The sequence below is a fragment of the Micromys minutus genome (genome assembly GCF_963924665.1).
Source record: "Micromys minutus genome assembly, chromosome: 1".
In the NCBI taxonomy this organism is placed as follows: Eukaryota; Metazoa; Chordata; class Mammalia; order Rodentia; family Muridae; genus Micromys; species Micromys minutus.
This window is the reverse complement of record NC_137969.1, coordinates 253,965,739-253,992,994: the sequence shown is the minus strand read 5'-3', so window position 1 is coordinate 253,992,994 and position 27,256 is coordinate 253,965,739. Positions and strand designations below refer to the sequence as shown.

Genomic DNA, 27,256 nt, shown 5'->3' with positions numbered 1-27,256 from the left:
GAGGAGCCTCACCTTTGAGGGCAGAGCCTCTCCTGACTTGCATTCTTTTTCCCCTCGGTCCCAGAGCCCAGGCCAGGAAGCTCACTGACCGAAGAGTCTCCTTCCAGGAAAGCAGTGCTGCAGGTCTGGAAAGGCTTGACTCCATAGAAGGAGGGTGAGGGAGCTTTTTGCTCACAGCCCAGCTTCTCCACTCCAGGGCTGACAGTCATAGCTAGGTCAGGGCCATGCTGGGGTTGGGGACTTTCTTGTCCAATCAGCGGTAAGGAGAGATGGCTCATAAAGACCTTCATGTCCCTGTTGGGAGTGCAGGAATCTCCCAGGACCACCTGTCCTACTGCCGTTGGCTCCTTTGCAGTTTGGACATGTGTAGTTTCTGACAGAACCTTCTCCATAACCAATATACCGCACCAACTTAAGACAGTGAAGTGACAGGTGGGACATGAAGACAAAGCTGCCATGCCTTCTCACCCCACTCCAGCCATTTGTTGGACACCTTCAGGCAAAAATGTGGGTCCCTGCAGAATAACAGGCAGCTCGTCGACAGCCACAGTCAGACGCACTCTCTGTAGCAAAGCTTGTAGGCAGTATACAGCTTGTAGTGAAGTTGAGCCATCCACCTGTCAATCACCACCTGTCAATCATCACCTGTCAATCACCACCTGTCAATCACCACCTGTCAATCACTACCTGTCAATCAGCCCCAGAGAAGCTGGGGCATCTGGTCAGGTTTTCTCTCTGGAACCAGTGAGTGACAACGGTTTTTCACCTAGGGACAGTTTCTCGTGCCTTGTGCTGCCTCAGAGTTCTGACAGCCATGGTGGAGTCACCTGGCCCCTGAATGGGAGACAGCCACACTTAGTAATGGGGACCTCCAGGTCAAGCAGCATGCTAGGGGCATAAAGCCATGTTGAGCTCCTTCCACTGAGGATGGGCTGGGCTGATGTTCACACCACTCAGCTCGGCATACCCTGTTCACCTTTCTTTCCTGACCACATTCAAGTCCCACACCTCATAAAAGGCCTCTCTTTATAGGGGTACTGTGGTCATGGCCTGTCACCGAATGTATTTCTGGGAAGCTTTTCTCTGGGGAGATGGCAGGTCATAGCTGTGCACACCATCCACCATCTGCTTAGGTCAGGTGAACAGGATTTGCTTGGGGGATGCTCTGCACAGTCCAGAGAATGATTTACAAAAGCTTTTGGTTTTTAATGGATGAGTTTATTAAGTCTATAGGAAAAAGAATGAATACCAAATGTCAGACAGACGACATCTAATTAAGCACGAAAAGCACCCAGCTGACCTCTGTCCTGAGGAAGCCCAGTCCAGGCAGGCAGCTGGAGATCCCGATGGAGTCTCAGGGGGAGTCCGGTCCCCTCAGGGCAGGCTTCCATGTGAAAGAGCGAGTAGGAACAGGATGAGACAGCATCATCAAACTGGATGCTCACAATATCCAGCAGAAACCAAGTGGGGGAAGTTGAGGCAGTCAGCAGGAGGTTTTGATTGAGGTTTTCCCCCATGGATACGTTTCTCATGGCTGAACTGAAGGCTTCCTTTTATGGTGGGGATGTTATAGCATAAGGTGTTTCTTTGAAGGTGTTTCACTTTCTAGCTATTCATATCAGGGATACATTGTTCAGACTTTTGGGCTGTTTTGTTGTTCTCTACTCCTGGTCAATCCTATAGCTGGGGATGAGGGTAGGGGAGGGGGGATTAGGGAATGGGTGGAATGGTATTTTCAGTCATAAATGTGCTTAGATTTGAAGTATAGGGGGGTCAACCTTTCTCCCAGAGAGTCTTGGTGAGTTCAAAACAGACGCCAATCTGAGAGTAGTGGTCAGCTACTGAGGAAAGTTACCATGGAAGAGGAAAGGTGGGGTCCCCACCACATTTCTACTGGGATGCTGGCGCAGTTTCCAGCTTGCCTTCCCAAGTGTCTGCTCTACCACCAGCAAACCTGTGCAGGAGTTTCTTTCTCGTTCTCTTAGGCTCTTTAGGCTTAACTTAGTCTATTATTACTCACGTATACCGTATGTTAGAGCGTGTGGCTTGTCGTCTGGTGCCCGTAGAGGCCTGATGGAAGGCACTGGAGCTGGAACTGGCATTATAGGCAGTTATGAGCTACAAGACATGGGTTCTGACAGCTTAACTCAGTTCCTCTGGCTCTTAACTTAACTCAAGCACTCCTGGTTCGGTGCCTCTGTCTCTGTCCTTTATTTTGCCTCTCCTGGCACATCGTCCCTTTTCATGTCCCTTTTCATGTCTTCAGTTAGCAAGGAGCCCCTGGCCAGAAGCAGTTGTTCAACACTGGACTTCATAGCGCCCAGAACTGAGAAAAGCAAGCTTCTATTCTTTAGATTCCCAGCCCGTCTTTTCTGTCAAAGCAGCAGAACCCCCCCAGCCTCACCACAGAGCTCTCCACAGTCCTGAGACAGGAGCCATGGACAGCAGGATGTGCTGCTGGATTAACATAGGCGTTCACCAACAAGGAACTCGGAGATCTGACTGCTTCTCAGTACTGCTTCATTTCCTTCCTAAGGATGCCAGAACCTACCCAGACCCCCGGCAATGGAACAGTCTAGCAACTGCTGGCTACAACAAATCTGTGTTCCTGTCTCTACAAAACACGGCTTGCACGGACGTGATGGTCTGTCAGACACACAGCCAGCTCAGAGGAAGGGCGCACACAGGCTGCAGCTCCATCCCAGACGATCCGTTTATCTCCAGACACCTTCCTCGACAGTCCTAAGAGCTCCAGCTTCCCCGGGCCAGGGCTGGACAGGGCCAGCTCCGCACAGCAGCCTTTGTGTTCACATCTTGCTTTGAGCAAGAGCAGATGTCTTTTGTATTCCAGGAAGCAGACGTGCTCCTTCGCCTTATCAACTTGCAGAACTCGCTGCACATTCAAGTGCTGGAAACGCCTGTTCAGACCAGTGCAGGCATTTTCTCTCTGCCTGTTGTTCATCTTTTGCCTCAGATCATAACGTATTCCATTTTACCATAGACAGCTCAACATTCTGTGCAGATTAATCTTTTTTGTTTTTTCTTTTCTTTTTGCCGTTTTGCTCTGTGGCTCTTGGTGTTGTGTCTTGTGTAGCGGGGTCACCTGGGACTATGCAGAGTAGTCCTGTGTCTTGCCTTTCTCCATGAAGTGTCACTGGGTCCAGCAGACACCGGAACACGTGAAGTTTATGCTCATGGCGCTGACTGAGGCGGGTACAGTTACGTGTCTATTTGGCTGCAGTTGTCTGACATTTGGTTTACAGGGTTCCAGCCGAGTCCAAGGTTGGTCCGAGGGAGCGGTGAACAAAGCCACACTCAGCCCCCGGCTAATTTAGAATGTGAATTCTATCCCTCCTGTGTTCCTACGGCATTGGCTGGTCTGTTAAGCCTCCCAGAGCCCGTCCCAAGCTGGGGTTTTTGTCTTGTTTTGTTGATGTTTTCCCCCACAGGGCCCCCACACTGTAACATGTTTCATAGCATTACCCAAAGTTGGGTTGCTGGGAAGTGCTTGACTCTAATGTTTGGGCAGGGGAATTTAGGGTTGCACCAAGCTGCTAGCTCCGTGGCAAGGCCACCTCACTGGTGGCAGGGTGACCCCTCTCCAATGGGATGAGACACAGCCATCACCCACATCAGCGAGGTAAGACAGTTGCCATTTTACTGTTTGTTAGTCCAGTTTCTGATGTCCATAGGGACCTCAGCTGCTGATGGCCAACTGTCCCCAGTGGCTGGCCTAGATTTCTTCATCAGAGACGTATTTGTCTACGTTGCTTCAGGTCAAGCAGCCTTTGTCTCCGTTTGTCGGCTTCCATGGCTCTGAGACTAATTTCGTCCACCCACACATGCGTCCCACAGTTTTGCCCATAGTCTCTCACTTTTCATTTAAAATTCTGGCCTGGTTCATGCAGTCCACAGGCAAATATTCTACGGTGATCAAGTTTCCTGCACGAGTCATTATTCAGGACTCTGGCTGCATGCTGAGTCATGCATTTTTCTCTTTTTCTGTAAAGGTCAGACTTGCAGGTAGCTTTATTTGCTTTCCCCCCTCATCCCCCACGGTTCCTGCCATCAGAGGTGAATGTGGAGGATGCCAGCCACACGTCCTTTTCCTGATGTAACTCTGCTCTTACGTAGGCACGTTCTTTCTGGGCAGGCAGCTGAGACTCCATAGCAAGTCCATATGAAGGCCACAGATCAGCACCACGGCCCGCTTACTCACGGGCATACTTACCATCCTGTCCCACACATGTTGCCCCATAGCTTGCAGTGCGTTTTCTAATCGATTAGACATTTAGGCAACAACTCAACACTCACGTGGCCACCAGTGTCACTCTGTGACACACAGAAGATGTCACCCCAGAGTTCCTCCTTTTGGATGTTCTACCTGCAGACAGAGCAGCCTCATTCGCACGTTCCATCACACACAGCAGGGACAACACCATGACCGTGACAGCAAAAAGGATTGTGGTCCTATATCACACAGGGAAGGATGGTCCCAGCCATTCCCGTGCACGCTTGACTTTCCACTTTTAGCTTTGTTTGCATGACTTCTTATCACTCACGACAAGGACAGCTCCTTCCAGAATCAGGTCCGGTTCTGTCAGTCCCTGTTCAGGTGCCAAGTGTCTTGTGACTTTTCCTAGGGAGTCTTTTTCTATTCACGTCAGAGGGCAACAGACCAAAGAAACATTCCTTCAAGTCTGGCTTGATGAGGCAGTGAGTTTAACTGGGGTTACTTATGGGATGGTGGGCAAATTACCAGCAGCTACGCAACTGAACAAGAACCTCCCTCCCCAGCGGTAGTAAATCACTGACATATCCTTGGGGGAGGGGAGAAAACTCCGAGCCCCCCCACGCCCATGAGCCTCCACTTTCCCGGAGATGTTAGCAGAAACAGTCTTGTAAGAACCACATGCAGATGACCACAACTGGTCTGATTTCAAAATGACAATGACCATGTCATATCCAGGGGACCTCTCTCTGAAATTCCTGTCAACAACTGAACCAACCGATTGACAATCAAACTTAAAACACACAAGCTTTTGGCGGATACTTCATACCCGTATTGTCTTGGGGGCTCTGTAGATGTGACTGGCTAAAGGCACTAAAGCAGCTGAGGGGTGGGTACATTAGGTGAGCTCTTGCTTGGTTCTATAAGAAAACTTAGGGACCTTGAGGGTGGGAAGGAAGCGTCCTGTTGGATCTAATATCAGCATAGGTCACCTTTTTACCTGCAGATCACTGAGGCACACAGAGCCTGAAAGGACTCTGTCCTTGCTGGTTTTGAAGCTGGAACTACAGGGTCAGAAGCCAAGTGTCTAGAAATTGGGAAAGGCAAGGAAAATCCTTCCCTAAAATCTCCAGAGGGGAGGCGTAACCTGGGTTTAAATTCTGTGCCTCCAGAGTGTCAGGGAATAAATCTGTGCTGTCCAAGCGACTGGGTTTGGTGTCATTTGTTGTGATAACAAGAGAAAATGCACACTACTATCTCTGAGGAGCTTGGGGCACAGAGGATTTGTGAAATGCCAGAGTGGACCAGGCAGATTGGGGAGGAGGGCCCCGAGGGCTCAGATACAGGATGTGCAATGGCGTTTGGAACGTCCAACTGAGGCCTGTGTCCCAATAGAGAGGCTGCTGAGATACTTACCAGAGCTGTTTGGCTGCACCAGGGAGACAATTGCATGGCTGAGAAGCCTAATGGCATCTCCTGGAGGTGCAGGGTGGGAGTACCCAATTCTGAGGTACCCCAAGGAGCTAGAAAATGAGAGATCAGAATACAGGGTACTGGGAGCAGTGGGGATGGGTGGCCCAGCAGCATCTCTGGAGGACACATGGGACTGTCCCTTACCCTTCTTATACAAGAGGGTCAGGACTATTCTGAGGGCAGCTGCCCTGTCAGACATTGTGACCTCTTGTCTGGTTTCTGAACCTGAGCCAGCTTACACCCAGAACCACTGGCCGGACACAGGGAAGGGCCAAAGAGAAAGGAGTGTGCGTGTTAGAGCTTCCTCACGGCCGATCCCAGGCCCAGGTCTGCACCATACACCAGCACCATGTTGATGCTTGTGGCCCTCCGTGCGTTTCCCAGGGAACAGGACTCACGCGTCCATTCAGAGAAAGGCCATTGCATGTTGTATGTTGTCTTGTATCCAAGCATCTTACAAAATCTTCTTGAAAATTCTAATTATTGTAGTAGCTTGAGGTCTCTTGGTGTAAAGTCACATTATCTTCCTCCCATAAAGATAATTTCACTGGTTTCCATGGATACACTATGAACCTTCTTTTCTCGTCTCCATTCACTAGAGAGAAACATTTAACAAATGGTCAGTGGTGGCTATGACAGTGAGCATTCCTGTCTTTTTTTATTTTTTTATCTGAACAGGTACAAACTCGGTGTCTTAAAGACAGACTAACATATTCTGATGGTTTCCTTCTATTTCTATGCAGAATTGAAGATCTGGAAAGGGATACTTGGTGGTATACAATAGCTCTCAGATATGCCTTTCCACAGAATACAGGATTTTCTCCTTGTTGATAAACCTCCTGTGGCTTAGCTCTTCTTGCATCTGTAGGATAAATTTTACTGAGCCACATTTCCTCATTAATCCATTGATTCATACTCAATATACTGACTTTTTAAAATCAGCATCAATATTTGCACATGCAATTTGCTTTTATTTTGTTTTTCCACACAGTTCTGATGAGGTTTTTCCATGAATGTAATATTGGCTTTTAAAGATGATATGTGAGAGCCGGGTGTGGTAGTGCACAGATTTAATAACAGCACCCAGAAAACAGAGGCAGGTGGATCTCTATGAGTTCAAGATCAGCCTTGTCTACAAAGTGAATTTCAGGCCATCCAAGAAAACATAACACCCCCCTCTCTGTGTGTGTCTCTCTCTGTTTCTCTGTTTGTCTATTGGTCTGTCTCTGTGTGTATGTGTCTGTTTGTCTGTCTGTCTATCTGTCTGCATCTCTCTCTCTCTCTCTCTCAACACACACACACACACACACACACACACACACACACACACACACACACAAATTGTGAAGTTTCCCATACTTTCTATATATTGAGATTATTTCAGTAATAAAATGGTTAATTTTATGGGTTAAATTAGTTAGACAGGGTACCCAGACCTGTTGCTAAACGCTATTTGGGAAGTTTTCATGGGAATAGTTTTGGATAAAGTTGACATTTAAATTGGTTGGGTGAAGCCAGTCTTCCTTCATGCTGTGAGTGGCCCTGATTCCATCTGTTAAAGGTCTGTATAGAACAAACCTCCTCTACTTAGGGCAAGAGGTAATTCCACATCAGAATAATCCTGAGCTTGAACCAAAGTATCAGATCGTATCTTGGGCCCAGTTTCCTAGCCAACCCTGCAATGGCGAGCTTTCTGGTTTCCACAGTAAGTCTGGGGAATAAATTCCCAAAGTAGTGCTTGGCGCTGTCCGTATCTCCATTGGAATAGGACACACACACTGGCACCATGTTGCACATGTTGGCTACATACACATCCTTTTGGTTTTGTTTCTCTGGGGAATCCAGACGAATACAAATACCAAGAGAATCTCGGATTGTTTTAAATTAGCATTGTACTACTGTATTTTCTGTGTACGGGCATTTTGCCTGCACCTCTGTCTGTTCAGTGCTTACAGGCCTGGTGCTTACAGAGGTCAGATGAGGGCACCTGGTCTTCTGGAATTGGGTTACAGATGATTATGCTCCACCACTGGGTGCTAGGAATTGAACCTTGGTCCCCTAGAAGAGCAGCCACTGCTCTTAACCACTAGACATCTCTCTAGCCCTTGATTTTTTTAAAACGTTAAGTGGAATTCATAAATAAGAGTACTAGAGTTCCTTTTAGATGCTGGTATTTAGTCACCTCTCTGACTCAATCTGTTTCCTTCTCAGTTGTCAGGGTCTTTTTAAAAATTTTGGTCAAAGCTTTCAAGTGCTGATGAATGAATGTTACTTGTGCTTAGGTTAGGGTAGGCCAAGTTTCCCAATGACTCCCCTGGTTGGAGGACTTGGCAGCAGAGAAAACCCTGGGAAAATTCTCTGAGAAAAGGGTAGCAGGAGAAGGGTCTGCAGAGTGAGCATGTGGATAATCTCCACAAGATTGTCAGAGACCAGTCTGGCGATTCCTGCCAGTGCTGCTTCAAATGTTCACACCTCCCGACCCAACCATTCCCCTCCTAAGACTTTCGTAGAATCTCATGTGCTGCCTGTGTGACCGCACAAACACAGACACCAGGATGTCACACAGTAGAGCTGGAAACAGCAAATGCCGGAGACATTCAATCCCACACAGAGGCACAGTCACACGGAACAGTCACCGTGATGGAACGCTATATAACTACTAGAAAGAGGACTACAGGCCTGCTTGTGCAGACAGAGGATGACCCAATCACCTGTAGATGCAGGGACAGTGTGAGACATATTTGTAAATTGTGTATGCTTATTTGCAAAATATCTGGATAGGTAGACATCAGATTGTCACACGCGGTGACCACGTGACAGGGTGGGGGGAAGAGAAAGAGTCTTGATGTTTTGGCACTACACGTATTCCTCACTGTAACTAAAAAAATAAAACAAACAAGTGTGTATTGCTTCGGCAATAAAACAAAAGGAATTTTTAGTGCTTGCAGCCAAAAAAAAAAAAAAAAAAAAAAAAAAAAAAAAATGCTGATGTAATCTATATCCAGAAGCAAGGCTCTAGGGCTTGCCCACTCTGGGAATTGGACTAACAGTAATGTGGTGTTAAGAGAAACTAAAAAAGTCATTAATTCTATTAATTAATGCACTAGGAGCTCCATCACAGCAAAGAGGTCTTAATGAGGTGCCCAGGGCAACCATTATTTATCTTACAAACACAGACTGGAGGGCTCCACTGTGGAGTTGAGGGCATGGTTCTCAGAGCACAAACAGATCACAAGTCTGCTCCCGCCCAGAAATACTTAAACCCTTCATTCTTTCCAACCTCGTGCCCACTGACTGGACTCTCTGCCCCTCTCCTCCATTATTCTCTTTGAAGACAAAGGCAAAGTAGGCTGAACTGCAAATTGGTCTTCTTTTTCCTCCTTAGCCTTTAGCTTCTGGTACCCTTACTAACAGAGTCTCCAAGCTAACTTGGTAATGCTCAAGCTCCCTGCCTGGTTTCCATGGCACCTCTCCATCAGTGAATGCAGTCTGGCCCTGTCAGGTGCAGTGCTCAGCCGGTCTACAGACCTTGGGGGCCGCTGGAGCTGTCCGCGGTGCTGACCGCGGGCGCGCCCCACGCTCGGCCGGTGCGCACGCGTCTGCGCGCAACGCGAGAGAACCGCGGGCGCCGTCACTGCGCAGCCTCCCACACCGCTCGGGCCAGGCCTGCGCGGCGCCGGAGAATCACGGCCCGGCTCCTGGAGTGGTCGCATCTCCGGCCGGTGGCCTCCCCGGTGGCTCCTCTCATCCGGGCACCACCATGGCGCTCAACAATTTCCTCTTTGCGCAGTGCGTCTGTTACTTTCTGGCCTTCTTGTTCAGCTTCGTGGTGGTGGTGCCATTGTCTGAGAACGGCCACGACTTTCGTGGCCGCTGCCTACTCTTTACCGAGGGTATGTGGCTGAGTGCCAACTTGACGATGCAGGGGCGGGAGCGCTTCACGGTGCAGGAGTGGGGCCCACCGGCCGCCTGCCGCTTCAGTCTGCTCGCCAGCCTCCTGTCACTGCTGCTGGCCGCTGCGCACGCATGGCGCACGCTCTTCTTCCTCTGCAAGGGACACGAGGGGTAAGTTTAGGCCTTTCAGCAGCCCAACACAGACAGATGCAACACTCACACAGCTCCTGGCACTCATCAGGCCCTCCTCTCGGGGGCCATGAGTAGTGTCAACACTCTCAGCCTCATCACTTACAGGCAGACTGCCCTTTGTTTACACACAGGCGCAGGGTCCATGAGGTTGGCTGTCAGACCCACATGACCTCTTTCTCTTCCCAGAGTGAGCAGCCCTCCAGGTTCCCAGCCCTGAGCACAGATGTTGCATTGTCATGGCTGTATGCCTGGGCTCTCTGGCTCAGCTAGGCCACACTCCTTGGGACCTGGACCATTTGCAACAGTCTTGGGCATGTTCCCCTTTCCTGTGGGTGTGGGGGAAGCGACTACACTTTGGAAAGAGCGGGTAGTCTTCTGTTCTTGCTACTCCTCTTGAGAAAAGATTCCAAAGGATGTCTGGAGAGCTCCATAAACTCACCCCTGGCACTCAGGCCTTGGCTGGAGGCATGTACTGTGTGTGTGTGTGTGTGTGTGTGTGTGTGTGTGTGTCTGTCTGCCATCTGTGTGTTTCTCTATGTGTGTATTGTGTGTGTGTGTGTGTGTGTGTCTCTGTGTGTGTCTCTCTCTGTGTATGTGTGTGTGTGTACTCTCTGTGTCTGTCTGTCTGTCTGTCTCTGTGCGTATCTCTGTGTTTTCTCCCTCTATGTGTGTGTCTGTCTCTGTGTCTCTCTCTCTCTCTTGTTCTCTCTCTCTCTATGTGTGTATGTGTTTGTGTGTGTGTGTGTGTGTGTGTGTGTGTGTGTGTGTGTGATGGGTGAGTAGGATCTCTTTTGTGTTTCCTGTACCTCTAGAGTTTCTTCACCCTTTTCTGCTTTGTCACTTAGCTGAAGTCAGTGGAATGTGGTCACTTGGTGTCCTTACCCAGCAACAACCAAGAGCCCACCCTCTCCCTTGCTGAGGTTTCCTGGGTCTTGGAGCAACAGTGTCCCTGCAGTAGAGAATGATTTCCCACATCCAGCGTTCCCAAGCTGTCTTCCACCACACTTGTGCTTTTCGTAGCTCCTCACCCCTTACAAGGAGGTGGGTGATGGACACAGGTCTCCAAGGATGTAAGGATGCAGGAGCCTGGGTGAAGGAGATTCTTTTTTTTTTTTTTAAAGATTTATTTATTTTATATATTTTATATGAGTACACTGTTGCTGTCTTCAGACATACCAGACAGAAGAGGGCATCATATCCCATTACAGATGGTTGTGAGCCACCATGTGGTTGCTGGTAATTGAACTCAGGACCACTGGAAGAACAGCCAGTGCTCTTAACCGCTGAACCATCTCTCCAGCCCTCCCCCTTTTAAGGAGATTCTTGCTAGTACCACAGATGAGGAACTTGAAACAGTTAACATTCTCACCTTACTAGAGGCTGAGAGTCCGGAATCAAAGTGTCCTTAGAGTTAGCACTAGAGATCTTTCCTACACTTCTATTCTTGCCGACCCCAGCCTCCTGTGTGTTCCAGTCTCTGCCTCTGTCCTTGCCAGTTTCTGACCCTGCTTTTCCCGATAGGAGATCAGGTAGCAAGGCTAGGACTTGGATGTGGCCCTGAAGGGATACAGTTTAACTCACTCTCATAAGGTCTCGATGGGAGTCTATTGGAAGCCAGGGATGGTCCTAAGAGCCTCCGGGTGATGTGGATCAAACTCTAGGATAGGAAGTTAAGGTTCTGTCTAGAATGAGTCCACATCAGCTGTAGGACAGAGTCGTATCCCTCTTCAGGTGCCTTCCTTGACCCTCAGTCCAATTTGAGAGCTCTTATTCCCGAACTGGTAGTCACCTCACTGTGGGCAGATTGGGGAAGGAGGGAGCACCTTGAGGCAGGCAATATGGAAGATGGCATGATTTGACTCCTCTGGCCTTCTAGGCTTTCCTGCAAGAGAGACAGCCTCATGGTGGACATGGTCTAGCTAGGTAGACCCAAAGGCAGCTCTCTAGGGAGGACCCAGGTGTGTGGTCTGTGTATGGGACCACCAGAGGCTAGGGCACCAGATGGGGACATGAAGAGCCCCTGAGCTTGCAGGTGGGGATCTTACTTACACAAGTAGACTGTTCTGCACGAATCAGGCTACAGGCCCAGGCAGTACCAGCATCATGAAACCTGGAGTTTCCAGCTACCCAGGGCTCCTTTGAGAAATGATTCAGGCTGACTGATGTACACATGTATATAGGGTATGTCTGCCATGCTAAACAGGCTCTGGCTGCTGAGGCATAGGGGTGCAGAGGGAAGATGCCTTCCATCACATACTCAGCTGAGGCCTGTGGCAGGATTTAATGACCGTAGGTGGCTTGACACATCACAACACTCGGAGAAGATCTAGCAGGTTCTTGAGTCCACACTAGAAGCCAGGCCTGGGCACCTTCTCTTGTGGAACAACTGGGGTCTCTTATCCCGTGTTTCATTTCTTGGTACACCCGTTTCAAACCACATGTGACCTCTGCTCAGGCTTCTACAGACTAGTTCGTGACTGTGTCTAGCCTTGTCTTCTCCAGGGACATGTGACATAGACAGTCCTGCAGGGCTATCAGGTACTTGGCAAGGACCATGTGGCTGCCTGGCTGCTGCCCTTCACCCTGTCCCCTGTATGATCCCTGTCCCCTGTATGACAGCCAGTCAACTGTGCTGTCAGTGCTTACCAGAGCCCATGTTGTAGGACGGGGGCACAACTTAGCCACCCCAGGCCACAGACACTCATCACACCTAGAGGCACGAGGCCAGTGTGGACATACCTCAGTCCACGCCCACAGGCCAAGCATGGAGCCTGGAGTGTAGGAGTCACCATACAATGACGAGGGTCAGAGAAGTGTCTGGACCGTGAGCTTTGCAATTTTGTGGCTGCACAGCTCGCCCTGTTCTGACTCTCGACCCACATGACCTGGCTAAGAGTTGAGTCAGCTCTTCAGTTCCCCCTGGGACGGTTGAGTCTGCAGAGGCCAGCAACGGGTGAGGTGCCCTGTGGAAAAGAGTGATTCAAGCACAATTACCAGTCAGACCGCAGAGGCCAAGTGAGCAAGTGTCAGGCCATCAGAGGGACTCAGGAGTCTCAAAGGGGCAAGGCAGGCATTTACAGTGAGACAAGGGCCTGTGGGGGATCCAGGCTTGCCTGTCCTACAGGGCTTATCTGGTTATGTTACAGGCTTTCTCTGATTGTGAGCTTAGGTGTCAGCCCCAGAGGTCACTGAGGTGCCTTCCAATCAGTCCTGGGTCAGAGTGCTACCCTGGGGCCTCTTTGAAACTCTCTTGGTTAGTGCTGAAGATAAGGGCCGTACACTGCAGCCTAGGAACCATCTCTTCCACATATATACGGCATGTCTGCCATGCTAAGCGGGCTCTGGCTGCGGAGGCATAGAGGTGTAGAGAGGCAGAGTCCAGGGCAGCATTGTAGGAGGTGCACAATTTCAGTGAATGCTCTCTGGCACCTACAGTTTCAGGGATATTCCTCGGGGAGCTGAAAGGGTGAGCTGTATGCCTAAGGCTTTGCTCAAGAGCAGCTTCTTGGGCTGGGGTTGGTTAGCAGTGTGTGAGTGAAGGACTGACTGAATAGTGTCACAGGCTTAGTATAACCCATCTGCCTGCTCACACCTGTCGCTCAGCCTTCAGATTGCTCCCAGGGCTTCCCGGGATAGCTGTCGCCATGGAGACAGCACATCCAAGGCTGGGCACCCTGAGATGCAGTGAGAGGAAGATGGGTTAACCCTGTGTGTGCTATGCCTTTCCACCCACTCTCCCGTGTTGGCCTGTCCTTGGAATGTGTGTTCAGGGACAGCGCAGGGTGGCATTCTAAACCCAGGAAACAGGATCCAGGTGTGGCTTTGGGCACATCAAGTTCTTCAAGGGTCTGGAAAGCCCAGCATGTTACATTAACAAAACCAAACATCAAACAAACAAACAAAAAAAAAAAAAAACTACAACCCACCAAACCAACACAGATAAACAAACAAAGCAAGAGATAACAATAACAAATCAAGAACCGGAGACTTCTGCCCGGTGGTGACCCAGCTTAGTGGCCTTTCAGCTAGGACCAGAGCTCCCACATCTCAGATCTGCCGTATCCACTTCACTTCAGGGTGTGGGCTATCAGGACTCCCTCCTCTTAAGGGATTCTAGCCAGATGCTGCGAAGTGGTTTTGCTCCGCACCATCTGGAGATCTCAGAACTCTGGCCCTGGCCCCTCAGAGAAGGACAGATGTGATGGTGGGCTGTGGTGGGCCTCACCGTGCTGTCTCCACTATAGCCAGTGGTGGGAGGCAACAGTTGGGATGCTGTCAGGGAATGTCAGGCACTGAGGACACTGCTGGACAGACCTTGGGGAGACTGCAGGAGGCTGTCCAGCAGAGGGAGGGACAGATGTCCTCTACAAGGGGTTTGGTCCCAAATCCTCAGTTTTCAGCTGTCCCATGAGATGGAACTCTGTGCCTGGGCCCTTGCCTCTGCGCATGGAGACTTGGCTGTGGCTGTTCTTGATGGCCTTGTTTTCCTTGGTGGGGACAACACAGCCAAAATGGGCTCTGGGTGAGCGAATATCAACCCCTTCCCTATTTACAGCTGCAGATGATCTCACTGAGGGGCTGGGAGGCCAGTGGGTTCTCCTCAGTCCAGGTCTGTTAGTGAGACAGTACGGGGTGGTCGGTGAGCACCTCAGGATACAGGGCTATGTTCACAGCCCATCACTCACATAAGTCTTCCCTGTTTTCCCAGTGATCCATGGGAAGGGATTTTAGAACATGACTCAGGGAGAAAGTGAGGTTCAGACGGACAGGTTTCATTTTACAGAGTTTAGCTCATCTATACTGAAGGGGAGCAGAAACTTAAGGCAGGAGCATAGAGGCAGAGACTGCAGCAAAGGCCATGGAGGGACACTACTTGCTGGGGTTTGCTCAGTCTGATTTTCTGTACAACCCAGGATCACCTGCCCAGGGGTGGCACTGTCCAGAGCAGGCTGGGCTCCCCATATCAATCATTGATCAAAAAGATGCCCCACAGGTTTGCCTATAGGATGGTGGAGACATTTTCTCAGTTGAGATTCCCTCTTCCCTGATGGTCCCAGCTTGGATCAAGCTGCAGAAAAACTAACCATCACAGGACCACACTGTCCTTGTCACCACTCCTGGCCAGGGGAGTCCAGGGACCCTGTGGGGAGACTCAGAAGGGACATACTAGCCTGAGGCAGTCCCTGGGATGGTAATATGTCTTCTTTCACATTTCCCTGTCCCTATCTGGAACAAAGCGTAGTGGGTCCTTGCCTTTCTCCGTGCTGGGAGAGGAAGGCGCCAGCTCCCTGCTCCGGTCCACATAAGAGCCGAGGATATCAGGTCCTACCTTGGTTCTTGGGGCAGCCTCTGGGTAAGGACAGAGGGGAACTAAAGGGAAAGCCAGTGTAGGTGCCAGGTGGGCAAGAATTGTCATGAGTATGATGTGGGGCCACGGCAGGCACGGTGTGTGGGCTCAGGGTAAGTGGGTAGTGCACAGAGCTGCTCACAGGTAGGGGAGGCACCCCCAGGTCCCTTCCCCGGGTTGTGTAGCTATAACAGGGCATCACTCCTTGACTTCCCTTCATGCTGTGATTACCCATGTCAGCCCAATGGTCGCCAAGGCTCTGCGGCTTCACAGTGTGATCCCAGGACAGCTGTGTATCGCTTGTGGTGAGTTGGGCCCAGGTGACCCAATTTACTCTTAGCTTGTTCACCATGAGCGTGAAGGTTACACTGTTCCTGTGCCTTGGCCCTCCCTCTGTTCCGCTCGGGGCTGCCATAGGGTGGAGAAAGCTTGTGGAATGAATGCATTGGTGAGCAAGCCCACCAGCAGTGCAGGTGGCTTATTAGATCGCAGCAACCATTGATTTGTGATTGTTTGTTTGTTTTTAAGACCATCAGCGTGGATATTGGTTGCTCACCCTGAGTCTACCTTTGTTACTATGTTAGTATCTGAGCACAACTGGTCTGGACCAGGCATCCATCCCACCACAGGCCGGAGGTGGCCAGGGCCCTTAATTGGCTGCTCTGCTCTGTGCTATGAGAACCTACCACAGTTTGGTGACCCTGGAGAATATGTGGGGTGAGGTCTCCCACATGCCCTCTTTCTCTGGTAGGGCAGTGCGGCTGGGTTAAGGTGTGACCTGGAGTCAGAGAGCAGAGGGTAAGGGACAGGGGTTTTCTCCTCTTGCCCTGTGTGCTTCTCCACACAGGGCCTGGTGCTCTCACCGTGGAGTTTGGAATTTCAACCTGTGTGTTTGAGGAGACACTGATCCTAGCTGTGACAGAGAGTGACAAAGAATGTAGGTGGTTTTAGAAGGTCCCATGGCTTCACTGTATACGCTGGCTCCTAGACTTTTGGACTCATGATCTTGGGTTCTTGACTTAGCCCTGGTTCCCCAGTACATCAATGGTGTCAACTCCCTAACTTCCAGTCTATGAGAGAACAAGACAGACTGCTCAGCATGGGAACATCTGCAGGGACAGCAGCAGCTCTTTGAGCCCCATTCAGTTCCACCAGGGCCCCAGGCGCTCACCAGAAAACCTGGGCATCTCCCGTCCCTGTTCCAAGGGGAGCGATTTGGGGTCAGACCTTGGATGGTTTCCTCAGCATCCATCTCTTGACTCAACTGCAGCTCCTTCTTCTACGCCTTCCTGAACCTCCTGGTCAGTGCCTTTGTGGTCTTCCTGGTCTTCATTGCCAGCACCATCGTGAGTGTGGGCTTCACCATGTGGTGTGACACCATCACCGAGAAAGGTTCTGCACCTCACAGGTATGCCTCGCCCCTGCTTCATAGACATCTACAAGACCCACCCCCTACCTGGGTCCATTCCCAATCTGAGGCTTTGTGCACCTGTGCCCCACACCCGTTGCCTTGTCCCTAAAACCCACCCACTCAATGTCAGGCACCTCTTTGGTCTAGTAGCCCTACAGCATCACATATAGAAGGTCCCTGTGGGTCAAGAGGCACCAGGTGGGGACTCTGCGGTTGACACCGCCTGGCTTACTTGCTAGCTTCAGCTCCCTCTGGTGAAGTTAGCTTGTGGTTGCTGAGAAGAGACTGCCCTCGTGGTGTCCCTGTGACACTGCAGTGTACCTCACGGGCATCACGTCCATCTCAGACTGGGAACTGAAGGACTGACTAGACAGAGCAGCTCATGACCCTGAGTGCCAGACAGTGACAAGATACCTGAGATGCTCAGGACCAGTTGGAGAGGTCTACAGTTTCTCTTCTTTGACGCCTATCTTGCTCCACCCAGTGAGGGGTCAAAGCTGACTCCCAGTAGAGTTCCTAGAGGCACCTGACCTTCTGGGGACTGCCCCCTCTATCTTAAGGTTATGAATGCTGTAATGAAACCCTATGACCAAAGCAGGGCAGGAACCTGGAGGCAAGACTTGATGCCCAGGCCACTGGAGGGGTGCTGCTTATTGGTTTGCTCCTCACGACCTGATCTGCTCAGCCTGTTTTGGGTGGCCCCGCCCACAATGGGCTGGGCTATTTCCCACCAATTACTAATTTAAAAAATGTCTTACAAGCTTGTCTGCAGCCTGGTCTTACGGAAGCATTTTCTCAATTGAGGTGCCCTCCTTTGATGGCTTTAGCTTGTATCGGGTTGATCTAAGACACCACTCACTGTTTAGGGGAAGTATTCTCTGCTTCCTAGCCGGATGCTCTGCTGCCTCTTGAATCTGGGGCTCTGGGGCTCAGGGGCTCACAAGTCACCAGCCACTTGGCTTTATGCTATTTTAGCTGCGAGGAGTTCCAGGAAACGGACTTGGAGCTGAATGTAGACAACTCTGCCTTCTACCACCAGTTTGCCATTGCTCAGGTAGGCGGGGTCTCGGGCAGGTAGGTGGGGCCTCTGGCATGTAGGCGGGATCTTGGGCAGGTAGGCGGGGTCTGTCTTGGGCAGGAAGAGAATGGCTGTGTTGGGGATAGGTGTGAGACAGAACAGCATCCCAGAACAGGCAGGGAAACAAACTCAGATATGGTGGGACCAGGCCGGGGAGGTGCAGGCTGTGGGAGCAGAAAGAGATTTTTCTAGGGGAGGGTGGGAGAGCGGGGTCTCTGAGCAGGACTTTGTGTGTTGGAGGGTGTAGGGGACAAAGGAGACAGAAGGCACAGGCCGACATCAGGAATGAGCTCAGGAGCCAGAGAATGGAAGGAAAGTCCTGGATGGCTGGGCTGGGAAGGAGTGGGGATGGGAAAAAGGAGGTGCTGGAAGCAGGGCCTAGGATCTGTGGTTGCCTGTGGGACAGATTCTGGTCTGGCTCCATTCAGAGAATGCTGGAGGGTCCCTGAGCCACCTGCTGCCTCGCCTGAGGGTGAAATGAGGGGGTCTGCCCTAGAGATGTACTTTGCATGTAACTTTGGGGACCTCGAAGGCCCTGGGAGAGCTTTGGGGTTTTCCTGTTCCCTCAACTTTGCATTTCTGTCCCAATCCAAGGTGGTGCAGGCTAGGGTCACCTAGGTGGGGCATGGGCACCTGTCTCTTCCCACACTGCCTGTGGCTTCCACCCTCCATGACACCCTTCCACGCTCCACGCTGGCTTCTGGAGGCTCTGGTTTGTCAGAAGCTAGGCTGAGATGATTCTTGTCACTACCAACGCCCTTGGAAGTCCCAAAGTTCTTTGCAGAGATGAGCTGAAATGGTCAAAGAGACCTTCACGCCAACTCTAGCTAAAGATGTTTTAGGACTGATTTGGACCAATTAGACAGAGGCATGCGCAGTCTGAGGACCAACACGCTCAAATGAGAATTGGTTTGATGCTGTGCAAACCTGGAGCTGATTACATTGTTTCTCCTTCAGCTGTTTGGAAACAGCAGATAAAGGTCAATTTATTCCCCTGACTAGAGGGGCTCCCCGATCTATAGGCATTCCTTAGAGCCCAGAGTCGTGGTGGGAAGAGAGCTCTGCCTAGGTCCTGCTCCTCCTCAAGGAACCTCACCAGTCTAGGTGAGATAGCTGAGTACCCCAAGCCTCTGTCTGCACAAAGCTGGGTTCTTGTGGGCGGAGGACATAACCATCCCTGCAGAGAATAAGCCAAACGTGGTGTGCACGGGCCCTCAGGTCCCTGCCGCCGCCTCCTGCCCTAGTGTTCCCTTCCCCGGAGAGCTAGAGTGAGGAGGTGGGTACTGAGCACACTGAGCACCGAGTCTCACCCCCCTGACACTGCTCTGCCTTCCATGCAGTTTGGACTGTGGGCCTCCTGGCTGGCCTGGCTGGCGATCACCACTCTGGCTTTCCTGAAGGTTTATCACAACTACCGCCAGGAGGACCTGTTGGACAGCCTGGTTCACGAGAAGGAGCTTCTGCTGGCTAGGCCGGCCTCCCGTACCTCCTTCCAGGGGGAGAAGAGTGCTGTCATCTAGGCTGCGCAAGGGTGGCCCCCTTTCCCGAGGCCTGCATGAGAGGGGGCCTGGGGACACACCCAGGCTGGCCAACACAGCTCTGCATGTGTCTCTTGGCCCCGCCCACTGTGAGCAGAGCACCTGTGTTCCCATGGAGATCCTGACAGTGATGGGGCAGAGACCCAGAGACTTGGGGAAGGGGTGACTTCTGGCTTCCAGTCCTGGCCTTAGTGTGATCTCTTGTCCATATATGTGCATGTATGTGAACATGTGTGTGGACTGGGAGTGTGACTGCAGAACAGAGTTAGCAAGTTATGCCAGGTTAGCAGCCTTTTCCCCACCACAAGCTCCAGCACACCCAAGTCTCTGTCCCTCCCATAAGGGGCTGTCTTCCCACCCTACAGCATTCAGCCAAGATCCCTAGAAGGTAGCAGGTGGATGATCCTGAGGAATGTAGGACCCTGGGCTGTGCTCCTCTCCCTGCTCTGAGAGGGCATCTGGGGCTACTTGGCTGGAGTTGCAGAGTTCCACCCTCCTCCCTTGGAGGCTTTCTAGGTGGCATGCTTCTCTGCATTGGAAGGGCAAGGCCCCATGGCAGAAGAGGCCGTCTGGATCTCAGTGAGCGCATTCAGTGTTTCTGGCCTTAGCCTGAAGTTGTGTTCTAATGCTGCCCCTATTTCCAAGCAAGGTGACCTGTGTCCAAGTCCAGTTTCCACCAGTGGCTGGTGTGTCTCCAGATGGAAGGCCCTAGCTTCCAGGCTCACTATGAGGAGCCTGTGTGTATGGGCGCGAGGGGTGGGGGTGGCAGTCATTTGGACCCTAAAAATCAAAGCCAGCCAAAATCGTCAGGGTGCCATGCAAGAGGAAGATCAGAGTCAGGCCAACTGACATGGCAGCCTCCTCTGAGGGCGTTGTTGCGGCCTGGCCGAGCTCCCAGCAGAGGACCTGGATGCTGGAAGAGCGTTCTGTGGCCTCCCAACCGACCTGGTCTCTTCTCCAGACCCTCACACAAGCCCTAATCTATGGAACGTGGGGACACTGTCTAGCCTTGAGACTCCTCCTTCGCCTCCCCAGGGTGGGCTCCTCCCTCATCTGTCCCTTATTCTTACCAAGGCTGTAGTCACCTAGGACCCAAAGGAACAGGAGGCTAGATGGGGCTTCTGGGACTTAGGATCTGACTCAGACATGGGCCTGCCCTTGGCAGCAGCCTTTTGTGGGTTCTGAGACTTAGTCTGGGATCTGGTCTGGCCTAGAAACCTTCATTCACCTACAGATGCCTAGACTTGTCCTCCAGATGTTGCTGTCCCTGTGACTCCTGGGGAAGGGCCTCTGGCCTAGGACCTGCTGGCTGTAGCCATGGCAGGGGTCCCTGTCCAGAAGAGGTCCTATGCGACTGATGGCAAGAGTCAGGCAGAGGCTGCAGAATGGTCCCCAAGTTGCCTGCGAGACTCCCCACTCCTTTCCAGCTTGATGCAGGGAAGCCTTGGTTTCAGTCTTCCCGGTGAGGCCTGATACTGACGAGCCCTGTACCTCCATGTGTCTGATTCTCACGTCAAATAAAGACAAAACATCGGAGATGCTGTGTGGGTGAGGTGTCTGTGTCTCTGCTAGCCAGCCAGTCTGCTCCAGGCCCCCACCTCTGATCCCCTTGCCCTACCCACTGGCTCTCATTCTTTGGCTACTAGTTTAGGATTTCAACAGTCGGACTCCAGGGCTCACGGGTCGTCCTTCGTGTCTGCCCACTGTCAGGCGTTTGACTCCTGAAGCTCCCCCACCCACACCGTTCCTACACACCCCCACCCCAGGCACGAGGATGGGTTTCGGTAACACCTCTGAGGCACGTGTATCTCTGTGTGTGTCTCCGGACATTTATTCTAGGACAAAATAAGGCTGGTGATGGTAAGCAGTGTCAGACTCCTGGCCTAGCTGCGCTGGGTTCACACTGTAGAAATGAAACAGAACAAAGCAAAACCCCAGAACTAGCTGGGGCAGTTTTGTAGCCCCTACAAGAGTGAGCGGGGCACACTCCCCCCCCCCCCCCGTGGCCTTTGCAGTAAATGCTGGCTATGAGGTGGGAAGCCCCGATTCTCCGTTGTAAAACATGGGGACCCATCCCCCTCCTGAAGGGCATCTACCCTCAGAAGCAGGGATGGAGGAGTGGCCTGGAGGTCTGTCAGTTTCCAGATCTGGAATGCAAGCCAACAGCAAGCCTGTCTTAGACCAGGGTAGGATGAGATGGAGCAAGTCCTGGACTGCAGGCATTAGTAACCATGGTGATGGCCAATCCTGGTGGGCGGCTTTCCAGGCTGATCCTTTTAAGACCACTTCTAGAAGCAGGTTTCTCCCCACTGGGCTCTCCCCTAATGTGCTCCTAAATTTTGTATCTGAGGACCATTGTATGGGACACCTGAAGTCCAGAGAGGAACAGATTGTACCTCAGTGATCTGGGAATCTTGGCGTGTCCTGCTGGGGAGGACGTGGTCCTGGAGGCATGGTGGTTCCCCTGACTTCTTGTGAATGACAGCTGCGAGAAACCTGTGGGCTGTGGGGGTGAGTGGGTGGAGGGGTAGGAGTGTGCTCTGGTACCTAGATTCATGTGCTTGGACTTGGAGGAATTCCTCAACAAGTGCCTCTGCTCTTTTTGTAATAATCCTGAGGTTGAAGAGGCTGCAGGTGCTTTAATATGGGATCTCTGTCTACCCACGTAAGTGAGGAGCATCTTAGGAGGACAAGCCCAAGTCTCATCCTGGCTCCCAAGCCTTGCTCATTGGTTTGTCCCAGGGTGATTCAGGGTCCCCATGGTGGATTCTCCTGCTGTCTATCTGGGCCCCTGCTGTGCTCAGGACTCCCCGCCCCCAAGCAGGTCTAGGATGTCCTGAAGCTGCTGCAATGTGTTTGCTTCTCTTTGCCTTTCAATATGAGTGACATCTGTTTACAGAGGTTCTGGAGACTCACAGATCCTGTAGCTGTTGGCAGGCCTGGTGGCATTGGGCTTGTGTGTGGTCCTGGAAGTAGGACCTGGGTGTCACACTTGTGTTATGAGAGCAGCTGTGTTCAGAGCTGGACTCTGTCCTGGCACCACAGTGACTCCTGACGGATCTCAGAGCAGCAGGAGGTTGAGGCTGCCTTCCCAAATGTCCCTCAGAAGCAGGGGATGCTATCTATGGTGATCTAGGCTTTAGATCCCAAGATGGAGGACTTGGGCAGGAACATAGGAACCCCAGCTATGATAATCAAGTTATCTCTCTGACTCGGTCTTAAAATCCCAAGATCCCAGCCTGTGCTGACTGGAGTAGGCATCAAGCCAGAGACTTCCTCTTTTTCCACTTAAACCTTTACAGCAGCCTCTCGGAGATCCAGGGTTTGTCAAGCACTGTCTAGCATAGCTCTGTCCTGGGGTTAGCCTCAGTGCCTGGGCTCTCCCACCATGCACAATCCCACAAACCACTCCGGGCCCCCAACAGCATCAACCTTCGATGCTCTCTCCAGAGGTGAAATCGCCATTCAGCCACGTGTCAGAGCTGCAGGAGGCAGTGCCAACAGGCAAGGACCATACGCCACAGGCGCAAGATTAGGAGGAGGAGCTGAGCCCAGAGGTCCTCCAGGGCTCCCGTGACATGTCTGGCCTGGTCACAGTACAGGCCCAGCACCACTCCAAGCAGAACACACAGAGTCAGCCACAGGAATAGGGAGCCACTGCAGGATGCTGGCTGGAGTGGAGAGCCACCACGGGAAGCTGGCCGGCTGGGGACTGTAGGAGGGTGACACGTTAGCCCAGCAGCACTCCCACTGAGGCCCTGCAAAGTGCACCCTCTGCTGGTGGGGCTGATGTGGAGGGAGACTTGAGTTTTCTGGCTGCAGTTGTCAACTTGTAGATGGTCAACTTGTAGTTGGTCATCAAAGTGATGGTCAGGTAGGGTTGTGGGCTGAGTCTCATGGAACCCATGGGACAGGGACACTTGTGTTCATCCGCCTAAGGAAGATGGGTCCCATTTAGGGGTGCTGCCGCTGCTCACATGTGAGGAACCTGGGGCATGACATGAGGGCTGGGATGAGGGACAGGGGTGTGGCTAAGGCTGTCTGGTTCTGCCCTGTGGAGATGAAGGCCCAGGGCCTGTTGGTCAAGGGGACTCCTCCTCAGAACTCACCCTTGATGGCAGCTGTCGTGTCCTTGCGGGCAATGTCTGGGAAGGAGATCACAGATGGCTTAGTCAGGAAACAAGCTCTCCCGCACTGCCGTACAAAGGTACTTAGACAAGCCTCACTTGCCTGGCCTGGGAAATGGGATACAGAGAACCTGACCTCTTCCTAGAGGGCAGTGACAGAGAGGCCACAGCCATATTCTCCTCTGATGGCTGCTGTCCCACCAACCATGGCCCATCCCTATGACTCCATTTACAGGTTTACTGGGGCTCTGTCTGGGAAGACAGAATGAAGAATAGATGGCCCCAGATGGTGCCAGAGTTGCAAGGGTACCTGCCCACCCGCCCCCCCGACCCTCACATCAAAGCCCCTGACCCCTCTTACAGTGGACAGCCACCTCCAGGGGCTCTCGGAACCGCACGTGCCTTGATGTTCTCTGTGGCTCACTCCTGTGGCATCCACATTCCTGCCTCCTGGGTCTCAGGATAGAGGGAGGACACTTCCTGTCACCATCCTAGGGTGGGGATGGGGTACAGATGACTGTGAGCCTCCTGTTCGAGACTGGCATCCTGGGCTGTGGTGTCTGCAAGGTTCCTCTGGGCTTAATGCAGAGGACCTGCTGCGAAGGAGTAGAGAGGAGCACGGGGACCTCAGGACCAGCCATCAACCTCTCAAGTCCAACACTGCTGCTCAGTGGAACGAAGCCTGGACAGTTCGAAGTGAGCGCAATACCCAGGAGGCCCGTGCTTCATCCCAGGCTCTGTCCCCTGCCAGTCCTGGGGGTCCTGAGGGAAGTTCTCAACAGGCAGAGGGATGCTGACAGCCAAAGATAACCTCTGAAACCGAAGACAGCCTGTACCCAACCACACTGACCCCTGGGAATGCTGTTCAGAGGCCACAGAGCTCAGGAATGGAGAGCCTAGTGGTCAGGGAACATGAGCAGCAAGGACCAGGTACAGAGCTCCAACAACTGCCCTGCACTGTGTGCTTGGCTTGAGATGCACTTGTCCTCTGACACAGTCCCCTAGACAGGGGTTGCCAGGCAACTCAGACCTGGCCTTGAAGCCTCAGAGATTGTTGGGCCCTCTGAGAGGAAATGTACCTCTCCACTCCCTTCAGCTTCTATACATGAGCCCAGACACCAGGCTATTGTTCAGACCTGAGCAGGGATTGTGAGGGAAAACCTGGGACTTAGGAAGGGATCCTTGGTTTAGGGACTGAAGTGTGTAAGTTCCCTCCAGTGGGGTCCCAGGCCAAGGTAGTAACCAGAGCTGACTGATGGCTTTAGTCAGCCCGCAAGTTAGAGTCTATCCTATATGAACCTCCCCCTCCCGTCACCCAGGATGCACTTCAGGGTGACTGGCAGGTGGAGGAAGGCAGCACTCACGCGATACATGCGCAGGGGCTACCTGCCCACCCTGCTCCAGTCACCCCTGCGAACATCAGGATCTTCATCTATAACTTGGGACAGCAGGCTGTTGATGGGACAAAGCACAGGGACGCCAGGGCCATTTTTAAGTTGCCTCTGATAGGGCACTGGACTGTGCTCAGCTTGATGAGAAGCCCTGGGGGCCTGCTCCTCCTAAGGCTGCCTGTGCTAAGGTTAGCCTGGTATATCGTTGCCTCTTCCTTGGCTTGGCAGCAAGCTTAGGGTCAACAGAGTCTCGGTGTCGTAGGTCTGGGCTCCCTTCTACTTGGAACCCCTCTCTTGCTCCTTGACTCTCTCTCCTCTCTGATCTTCTTGCTTTCTCCTGGACTGAGCTGTTACCAGCCTCTGCCAGCCCTGTCTGCATCTTTCTTACCACTGACATCTTGTTCCTAAGCTAACCAGCTTCATAGCCATCCATGGCTCTCCTTCCCCCCCCCCCATTTCTACCCAGAATCTTTCTTCCCTCTGACATCTTCAGCCTGATTGTCATATCTCTGTCCTTCCATGCTGTGACTCCTGGCCTGTTGCAGAACAGAGCCTACCTAGCCTCACACCTCTGTCATTCTCTCGTGCCTTTGGCTGTGTGATGCCACACCCAGTGCTTTGGCAAGACCAAACCCTTTAAAGTGGGACCATTTCCCTGCCTCCCACCCAGTTCCTGGCCATATCCTGGAGTTCCAGGGACAGAGAATAACTTAAGAGCAGGGACAAGGATCCCATCTGTTCTTCTGGTCCCTGCCTTTCTCCCCACTCCCAACAGCAGCCCGTGTCTCCAGAGCTAGTGTCACAGGCTGTGTAGCCTCACCCTCTCAGTCCTGTCAGGCTGTGAGCCCCACGTGGTCCCCTCATTCTCTCTGGTTGGATGGCGTGTCCATGGGTGGGAATTAGGGCGAGAGACTCGAGTTGCAGACCTCATTTACAGGGACATGGTCCTATGATAAGAAAGACGTTATTTATTGGGAAAGCCATGCACGCAGAGATAAAGATAAAAGAATGAGAAAATTCCCCTCTGGAAGCCAGGCTAGCTTCCTTAGCCCGAATCTTTCTCCCAGACCCGTAGACACCAGCTTCCCTTTGTAGGGCTCACAGTGCAGATAAATCCTGTGCCCTGCCGGCTCCAAATCCTTGTTGTCAGCAATTTCCTCTGCAGGCATAGTCTTCATAATTACCACCTTTGATGGCTGTGTAATATTCCTCTGGGCTGATGCCCTGAGATTTACAGCCACCCAACCACCCACTGTCATGGGCTCCTCAGGACGGTTGCAGTTTATTGCAGGAGTTTGTAATGCTGTGAGATCGTTGATAAGGCTGCAGTAAACACTTCTGTCAATATGATAAGCCCCCACCACCGGGAGCAGATGACAGCAGGGGCTTGTCTGGAAGGTGTGCTGCCTCTAGTTGGCCTTTGTATTCTGTAGGGTGGGGCAGGGTAGAGACCAATCCATTTGCTTCTGTTCTCTGTCCTTCCCTCTCTATCTCTGGTCCTATCTGTGACCATCTCTGCATATGCGCATAACTCCCGGCCTCTGTCTCTCTGCCTGTTCCTCCCCCAACCCCCTTGTCTGTGTTTCCCTTTCTCTACATCCCTATCTCAACAATCCATCTCTCTCCCCTCTTATATCTCACATTTGGGTGAAGGGGTGTCTCCTCTGCCTGCTGGGCAATGGCTCTTTCACTCCCCCACTCCCCACATCAGCCCACTGAAGTGACAATTTTCCACAGCTTCAGCCATGCCTTCTGAGCCGCCCCCCCCCCCCCCCCGTACCGTTCTGGGTGCAGACCCTGCTTGGAGCCTGGGCATGGGAGCCAGGTATGACAGCATCAACCTCCCTCTTGGTAGGTAGAGACACAGAGGTCAGAGGGAAAGGAGGTGTCCCCTAGGGCTGCTGGCAGGGTGGTCCCCTTCCTTCCCCAGCTGGAAGGGACACTGTAGGGCAAATGTCTTCCTTCATACCACATAGATTTTCCCGGGTCTCTGGTCTAGAGCTCTTAGTGGGCATCACTACCCCCCTTGGAATGGGGGTAAATACTGGTTTCAAGGGACATGGCTCTGTGTCCCCCAGACTCCCCAAAGGCCTTGCCCTTGAAGACTGACAGGAAACTAGAGTGAGGTGCTTGCCTTGACTCTAAGGGGGACCCTTAAAGGTCTCCCCGAAAATGACTGCTTTGAAGGTTATCCCAGTGGTCTCTGTACAGTCTCCGAGAGGATAACAGAAGGCAGTCGGGTGGAAATGCAGCAGGTGGCTGAGGCTCCGTTAACCACTGCCTGGATGCATTTGCACATCTCAATTACTTCAGAAGGGAGCACGTTCTCCTCTCAGAGCTCTGGTTTTATTGCAGTAGAGCCGAGAAGGGGCAGGCCACCAGGAGCAGAGAGAAGGAAGTAGGAGGGAGGAGTGGCTCCTCCCATATTTGCTGCTAGCCCTCACTGTGTGGGCCTCTGTGGCCCGGGTCTACCAAGGGATTATGAAACAATATGTGAGCGTTTTGTTAAAGCCGTTTTAGAACTTTCTTTATCTTATGTGTGTGAGGTTTTGCCTGCACGTACGTGTGTGTGTG

General features: G+C 52.1%; 2 protein-coding genes across 2 annotated transcripts in view; one reads left to right on the top strand and one right to left on the bottom strand.

Annotated features, from left to right (window-relative positions):
- Nucleotides 1-9,464: 9,464 nt before the first annotated feature.
- TMEM179 (transmembrane protein 179) lies at nucleotides 9,465-19,146 on the top strand (the record flags this gene model as incomplete). Its single annotated transcript, XM_080923897.1, has 4 exons — nucleotides 9,465-9,769; nucleotides 16,408-16,545; nucleotides 17,524-17,602; nucleotides 18,967-19,146. 4 exons carry the CDS (start codon nucleotides 9,465-9,467, stop codon nucleotides 19,144-19,146), a joined length of 702 nt encoding a protein of 233 aa, XP_080780023.1.
- Nucleotides 19,147-20,973: 1,827 nt separating this feature from the next.
- The window catches only part of LOC308427195 (nutritionally-regulated adipose and cardiac-enriched protein), a 6,812-nt gene continuing 529 nt past the window's right edge, over nucleotides 20,974-27,256 (bottom strand). The window contains exons 2-5 of the mRNA XM_080925247.1: nucleotides 25,503-25,629; nucleotides 23,653-23,782; nucleotides 23,274-23,309; nucleotides 20,974-22,876 (exon numbers count right to left, since the gene is read on the bottom strand). Of these exons, the coding sequence (XP_080781373.1) occupies nucleotides 22,641-22,876; nucleotides 23,274-23,309; nucleotides 23,653-23,782; nucleotides 25,503-25,613 (513 nt within the window). The 5' untranslated portion in view covers nucleotides 25,614-25,629 and the 3' untranslated portion in view covers nucleotides 20,974-22,640. The remainder of the gene's footprint in view (nucleotides 22,877-23,273; nucleotides 23,310-23,652; nucleotides 23,783-25,502; nucleotides 25,630-27,256) is intronic.